Raw genomic sequence first — 7,657 nt, 5'->3', positions numbered from 1 at the left:
TTGAAAAATATATTTCCAAAAATATGTTCTTGGGTGAAAAAATGTTGTCAGTAAAGGCTGCTGAGTGATTAACATGGAGAAGACAAAAGAAAAATAGAAACATAGAGATCTAGAATTTGCCAGCACATAAGAACATCAGCTCATTCATTTTGTCTGCTTATTATTTCATTGAAATTTAAAATTGAGACTGTGAGGCAGTGAAGAATTGTGGGATTTCTTATGATGTTTAGTAATTGGGCCAGGATTAGAACTGCAAGGCGCTCTTCCATTGAAATAAACATTACTTGCACGCTCTAGAAAGTTACACATTAGCAGATCTGTCATTTTATTTCATCTTCTGTAAGTTTAATAGGAACATGCACGCGCATGCGCACATAAGCTCGGCAGCGCTAGCCACTGAGCGGTGAGTGTAGTGTACTGTACATGCGCAGGTGATGTTTTGAGGCCATCGGTCCGCAGCGCATGCGCGAAAGAGTAGAATCTTGCCGAGGACGAGGTTACAGGAAGCTCGATACAAACATGTCGACTGCAATGAACTTCGGGAGCAAAACTTTTAAGCCTCGTCCTCCCGAGAAGGGTTCTTTCCCCCTGGATCATTATGGTAAATGTATATATAAAGCATATGGGGGAAAACGTCCTAAAATGTCATCGAGGGCCACAAGCATGATGGGTTAATTGAGTCGCGCTGGCATGTCAGCTGCTCTGGGTTGTGACTCCTATCATGCTCAGCAAGGAAGTCAATCTTTGCTTACAAAGCCTGAGATAACTCTCTGTACCTGTACTCACTCACACACTCACTCACTCACTCACTCTATGCTCCTGAAGTATTTTGTAATTCTGGTTTTAAATGGTTTTGACAGAAGCTTTATAAACCTATTTATTAGATACTCCAGTAAAGCAGAGATCCAATGATTATGAGTCAGAATATAATATAAAGCGATACGTTATGCTTAATATGGCACTTGTGGCAGACAAATAGTTATACTTAGAAGCACCGCACTTTATAGAATGACATATTATTCACAAATAAACATTTTGGTGTGGCCGACACATTTTGTACAATTTTAGAGCAAGACTGTGTAACCGTTGGCACGGTCACTTTTGCGTGTTCTTTCCCACTTTTCAAACATGTGACTGGTGTTTAAAGAGACGCTCCAGCCGTCATACTTTAATCTGTGTGGCCCCTTTTTGCGGAATCCCTTTCTCATATGTACGGGGGGGATTCTTGCATGTGATATACTTACCCCCAGTCAGCCGGGTCAGTGAATGCTGCGAGCGGAGGTCTGTCCAGACACCTGTGCGCATATACATACACGTGATTGCACTGATTTCAATAGGTGCCGCTGATAAGCTGCACCCAGACCAGGAGGAGGGCAGTTGCAGCAGCAGGTCTGCAGTTTCTAAAAAAAGTGGCCAAACCTACCAGTGTAACTTTTTTAAATATTTAGAACAGAGCCACGTGCTGCCAAACTCTGTAGATCCCTGAGGTTTAAGACAACTTTAGTAAGTAGATGCATAACATTGTTTTATTCCCCTTTTTTCCAGGAGAATGCAAACCGTTCAAGGAAAAGTTCATGAAGTGTTTGAGAGAGAACACATTTCAAGCCGGTCTGTGCCGGGAGGCATCAAAGGAGTATTTGGAATGTAGGATGGACAGGTTAGTACATAATGGTATCCTCAATTCAGATCTTTCTTAAATTGAGGAAGAATATAATAACTATTCAGTACAGCGGCATCCTCCCACCTTCATTCACCGTTATAGGATGTATCTCATAAACATGGCTTCAAACAATTGGCGACCTTCATGCTTTTTTTTAGCCATTTGTATTATAGTATAAAAGGAGAGGATTTCACATTTCTCCTGTAACATTACATAAGTTATGGTGGGTAAAGGTGATGGTAAACCCTTCCACTTGAAATTAAGGGGGTTGTAGAAGCATTATTAAACACTCATCTACAGACACCAGACAAGCCAGAAGGCTGTTTTCCCCTCAGAAGTCTCATGGTGCTGCCACAACCACAAGGGATTCTGGGTAGGTGCATGCAAATAAGGTCAACAATAATCACCTTTTGCCTCTATATCCACTTTATACATGGATCCCTTGAAAGTAATTGCCCGCTGTACAAGGCAGCCTTTGGACAAAACTCGGGAAGAGGTGCAATAGCCAGATCACCGCTCATGGACAGCTGTTTCGTCCTTAATGTCGACCTTATTTGCATGCGCCTACCCAGAATCCCTTGTGGTTGTGGCAGCCACAATAGATTCTGCAGAATCCACTATATGCATTTCCCCCCCACCTCAGCCATTTGGCACACAGGAGCTACGTGTCCTCTACTTATTTCCTTTTACAAAAGTATGTGTGCGATGAATGCTTGCGGGAATTTAAACCTGGAATTTTTGGCTCAGTCTTTCTCTGGCTAATAAAACTGTATTGCTGTGTTTGAATATAATACAAATATAAATGAATTATATTAAGTGATTCATTTGAAGAGATTTCATTCTATACTTTGAAGTTTGTTGTTCCATTAAATAAAACATCAAGGCAGGTTCCCCCAGTGTCCATCAACGTGTATATATTTATATGTAAGGCGTTGGAGTGGTGTTAGAGTGTGTGCATGTATGTGTATGGTGTCTGAGTGTGTGTGTTTTTAGGTTTGTATGTGTAAGTGTATGGTATATTGTATCCTTGGTTGTGCTTGTACTATAGTTTGTTTTTTTCATATATATATTTTTTTCATACTACATGGGTTTCTTTTTTCTTTTAGACAGCTAATGGCCAAGGAGCCTCTAAAAAAGTTGGGTTTTAAGGACCTCACCAAAGATCAGACAGCCGAAGAACAAAAGATATGATACTGTTCATACTCTACCTTGGACTCTCTTTTTTTTTTGGAATACTTAATACATAAGTATGGACTTTGCCCAGCGTCGTTAAATGCAAATATAATAAGATTATATGTTTTTATCATACAGTTTATAAAATGTACTTTGTATGTAACAGCTGGTTGCACTAAAACAACGCCACAAAAAAGCATTGTTTTGGTGAAGTTGTTGAAATGTTCAGAGATGTATGTGATTAAGCAAGCTATTTATTATTTTTCAGTACAAACAAAAAAAAAAAATCATAAACCCTTTTAAGTGTATTTATTGCCAGCTTAGTGAAACAAATCCAAGTAACTGTTGCAAAAATCCGGCCAATGTTTGATCAATTCTATATGCAAATCTGAAGAGAATGGATGCTGGACCGACAGAATTAACAGGATCCCAAAAATTCTTGGCTTGCTGTTAGATGACATGTGCGGAATTTATCGGTTCAGCGCACATGTGGCGCACGTGTCCCCCATTGACTCCACATATCTGAACTTGTGCCAGTGAAGAAACCACTCAAGGACATGTTCGGCCCTGAATGTCAGCCGCTATGCGGTAACCCTAAGAAGTGCGGAAAGCCTGAAACGTAATAAGATGTCCAATAAGAAGAAAAATAAAGCTAGTATAGTTTCTAGTATTATAGTTTGCGTCCAGGTAAGTCATGGTAAGGAGAAGATCTGATGTTAGTAGGGACCCTGCTAGTTTAAACATGGCAGGTATTTGAACAAACAAGTCAGGAAGAAGTTTGTATGTAGAGTTTTCCCTGAGCAATAATTGCTTCTTTAGCTTCAGAATATTTTTGATTTAAAAAAAAAAAAGAATGTTTAATAGATTGCAAGCTTTCGAGACTCTTGGGTAAACTTGTTTGGGCAATCTGTTTGTGAAGATTATTTAAAGGAGCAGTTCCAAGTTTTGTAAACCTTTCTGTTTTTTTTATCTTGTATACTATCAACATTGGATTTTCAATTTTCAGAAATACGTTTGGTGAAGTATTTATAATAAATGACTGACCATCTATGCGGCTGCATTTACCGATGGGAAAAGCCTGAGAACGTTCTATAAACATTCATTTTTAAATTCATGGAAATGTCTTGAATAATGTAACGGAATTTTTCTTCTGCATTTTTTGTACCCCTTTGAACTGTTTTTTTTTATCTTAAATACATTGCAACAAAGTAATCTACAATAAGCAACAAGGCATATATGTTGATACATTAGCGTGACTTACAACGCCAGTTAATTTGCAAATAGGTATAGTAGATAGTAAGCTCTATAGGGCAGGGGCATTCCTTCATAATATGTGCATACACAAGTCATAATGTCTGTATGACTCCTGTACTTCTTCTACCTTCCCTCTGTTATAAAATATAAACTGTAAAGTGTTAAGTACACATGTTAACAATATTTAAACATACATGTTAGTCGTAGAAGTAAACATTGTCATACCAAAGTAATGTAAAGTGCCCTTGTTTGCTTTTGGTGGTCCATGCACACAATAATATAGAAATATGGAGATCCTGTGGAGCTTGTGAAGAATTGGACACCAGGGTTGTATCTTATTGCGCTAATCGCCTCTTCTTCTCATAACTAGGTAACAATGGCTCGCACTCTCACTCACTCTCTCACTCTGCATATAATATATATATATAAATCAAGGTATTGTGGAGGAGAATTGTATCTGGGATGCAAGGAGAGGCTTATGTGATCCAGAATTATTCAAATGTAGTTCAGGAATGACCACTGTAGGCCATGAGTGAAAGGAGGAGTTCAGAATGGCAACAGTTAATGCGGGCTAATCTTTACACTATAGGTACATTCAAATTAGACCCAGAAATCAAACATTGTGCTTCATTTTCTTCATATGGTTTAGAATTTCTCAGATAATAAAATTTTAAGTACTGCCCTTGTAAGCTCAGTTTGCTTCAGTCTTTTAATCAGGCTGGCAAAGGTGTTAGCATGAGTGAGTGTGTGTGTGTGTTGGTATTTAATGTCAGTGTGTGTGTGTGCTTAGTGAATGGATTGTGTGTCAGCATTTGGTGATAGAGTGTTGGGGATGAGCCGAGGGTAAGTGATGGAAAGGAGATTGTGTGTGTGTATGCATGGTGATAGATAGTGAGTGTTAGAGAGAGTTTGCATGTTTAGTATGTGTGTGCTTTAATTAGAGGGGGTGTCATGCTGCACCCAGATGCCACTAACCTAAGGCTTACCCCTTACTCCTGGGCCGCTGTCATTTGAAAACTCTGTTCTACTACAAGAATCCTTGTTTTTGTATTTTCCTTGTAGCTTAACATGCTTTCATGTTGCTTTCATGCAGCATTTACATCATGTCTGGATCCTCTCCATGCTCCTTCTATGTGATCCCTATTCTATGTAGCCCCCTTTGTATATGATCAATTAAATAAAACATTTCAAGTATATCAATTGCAAATCCGATGAGAAACTATTGTTGTGATGCCTGCTCGTGTCCAGCAGGGGGCAGCTCCGAGCAGCAGCTGAAATCATGAGTTTTTGTGAGATTTTGAGGAATGCGGAACCAGAAGAAGTCAGAGTCTGCTGGAAACCAGAGTCCAGTTTGAATGGAGATGGGAGGAGAGGTGTGATGGCCAGACACACACTGCTAGCACCAGACAGGGCTGGAGTCTGCCTGCAGCAATGAGGGCCACATGAATCCCTCCCTGCTCTAGCCCTTGTCTGTGTCTCACTGGGGGTGATAGGGAGGGGAAGAAGAGAATACAGACAGCAGAAGGATAAAGGGATATCTGGTCTGGCTGGGCACCATGGCGGAAGAGAGGAACAGAAGGAGCATTCTTGAACAAGCACAGAGACCTGGCAACACTTCTTGCTCTGACTGTGGAGCCCCTGGTGAGCAGAGATTGGGTCAGGGATTTGGGGACTGTCAGATCTGCCACCCAGCAGAGATGGATGTGGGGACAGTGCTTTGGGTGGACATGTGCTTTCACTGGTATTACTATCATGCAGCTGAAATTTTAGTTACTGGAGAAATCTATTATTATTATTATTGTTGTTTTTATTATTTTATTTAGTAAATAATATCTAGGGAGTGTCCACCTTAACAACTTGGACTCGCTGTCATGACATTGGCTTGTTTTTGGCACAGTTCCTGGTTGGTGTCTTTGCTGGTTTATGTATATGTGTGTATATAAATATGTATATATATATATATATATATTTCTGTGTGTGTAGATATATATATATATATATATATGTATATGTGTGTATATATATATATATATATAATGTGTGTGTGTGTGCATTAGCAAGTTATAAATCTTGCTTAAATATTAAATTGTGTGTGTGTGTATATATATATATATATATATATTTAAATACTAGCATTGCATATTTAAAAAGCACCAACACATTCCAGAATGGTGTACAGACAGAGATACAGTGCCTGGCAGAGCTCTATACATGTCTTAGTGTACGTATGTTTTTCTATATGTGCCCAGGTCCGCCCATCCAGTGGTTTTCTAGCCCTAACAGCTCTAAAGTTGTGATCTGAGACTTCCCTATAAATCAGCCTCCTTATTGTCACAGTGATTTTTGATCTGGGGGGTAACTTCATGGGGCAGTTCAAATGGTTCTTTTGTAGATTCTGACACTATTTGTTACACTGAAACTGTGCAGCTAAATGGTTATTAACCCTTTAGAAGCCAGATGTGGAAATCGCAATCAGTGCTAGGATTTTATTAAAACCCATGGAAATTTCCCCTAATTGCCTTTGTGCCGGTTGTTGTATTTGGATTGGGTGAGGGCAGCTGCCGTCCTGCTGTGGTCTATGATAGTATGTTGGATGTGGTGCTATATATATATATATATGAATTCACGTATGGTTATTTTAATACCCTCCCTATTATGTTGGCGCTTCACAAACATTTGAAGTATCCTGGAAATCCATGTTTGTCGTGTACGTAGAAACCAGTTAAGCCACATTTGCTCTACCTGGGGAATGCGAATTTTCGTCTGCTGTTGCACCTGCTGACGATGGGGATTTATCTTTCTTGACAGTTAAAAGTCTTAATGTACTAAGTCAATACGCTTCATCAAAATGGCATGCAAGAGGTTAATTCATTCCTCTATACATTTTTTTAAGGTACGCTCAGCCCTGTCTGGTTTGAATGAAAGAGGAAATCCAGGTCTAAAGCAGTCACACAATGCACCTTGCATGTGAGCTTGTATAAATAAGGAAGAGAAAGTCTTACTATTGAGTGCTTTAGAATTCTAAACACGTGGCCGGTATCATGACAACCTTATTATTTCATGCCACTGTGAGCGTAGTAAATAAGTGGAACGGTCTTCCAGTAGATGTGGTAGATGTCAATGTTGTGATGGGATTAAAACATGCACGGGGTAGGCGTAAGGCTATGAATAGAAGACCAAGGGTCATATAAAGTTTGAGGCTTCTGCAAAGGGGAAATATGGGTAGACTAGATGGGCCGAATGGTTCTTATCTGCTGTCGAATTCTATGTTTCCATCAGCACAGACTTCTTTCATATTCTGATGAAGAATACGGTGAATGCTTGGTGCTGATTCATGCGCAGGGAGGGGGAGCGAAAAAACTGCTTGTGCCAGGAAGCTTTGGAAGCCATTAAGACATCGTTCTTCCCGCTGGGACTTATCCTTAATTTCCCAACCTTTGTCCTCTGATAGCAGATATTATTGTGAAAGCTCTACCTGCCCATGAGATAAGAGAGGCTTTCAAGGGAATAAAAAGCCACGGGGGATTCTCTTCTCCGCGTTCATGTGTTGAAATCTATAGGACTGCAATT

At 39.7% G+C, this 7,657-nt stretch overlaps 2 protein-coding genes across 2 annotated transcripts in view; both read left to right on the top strand.

Moving 5' to 3' along the window:
• Positions 1-461: 461 nt before the first annotated feature.
• Positions 462-3,127, top strand: LOC128501509 (cytochrome c oxidase assembly protein COX19). Its single transcript, XM_053471013.1, has 3 exons — positions 462-601; positions 1,546-1,657; positions 2,767-3,127. The coding sequence occupies exons 1-3, from the start codon at positions 463-465 to the stop codon at positions 2,849-2,851; spliced, it is 336 nt and encodes a 111-aa protein (XP_053326988.1). The 5' UTR covers position 462; the 3' UTR covers positions 2,852-3,127.
• A 2,282-nt stretch (positions 3,128-5,409) lies between these two features.
• Positions 5,410-7,657, top strand: part of ADAP1 (ArfGAP with dual PH domains 1) — a 37,107-nt gene continuing 34,859 nt past the window's right edge. Inside the window, exon 1 of the mRNA XM_053471764.1 lies at positions 5,410-5,728. Coding sequence (XP_053327739.1) covers positions 5,644-5,728 — 85 coding nt within the window. The 5' untranslated portion in view covers positions 5,410-5,643. The remainder of the gene's footprint in view (positions 5,729-7,657) is intronic.

This window comes from Spea bombifrons, chromosome 7 (assembly GCF_027358695.1).
Source record: "Spea bombifrons isolate aSpeBom1 chromosome 7, aSpeBom1.2.pri, whole genome shotgun sequence".
NCBI classification, from domain to species: Eukaryota; Metazoa; Chordata; class Amphibia; order Anura; family Pelobatidae; genus Spea; species Spea bombifrons.
The sequence above is the reverse complement of the archived record's forward strand: the minus strand, read 5'-3'. Positions and strand labels throughout refer to the sequence as shown.

Coding starts and splice junctions, on each gene's coding strand:
- LOC128501509 (XM_053471013.1), top strand. CDS start 463: ATGCGCGAAAGAGTAGAATCTTGCCGAGGACGAGGTTACAGGAAGCTC. Junction 602..1,545: donor TTTCCCCCTGGATCATTATG/GTAAATGTATAT, acceptor CCTTTTTTCCAG/GAGAATGCAAACCGTTCAAG. Junction 1,658..2,766: donor TTGGAATGTAGGATGGACAG/GTTAGTACATAA, acceptor TTTTTCTTTTAG/ACAGCTAATGGCCAAGGAGC.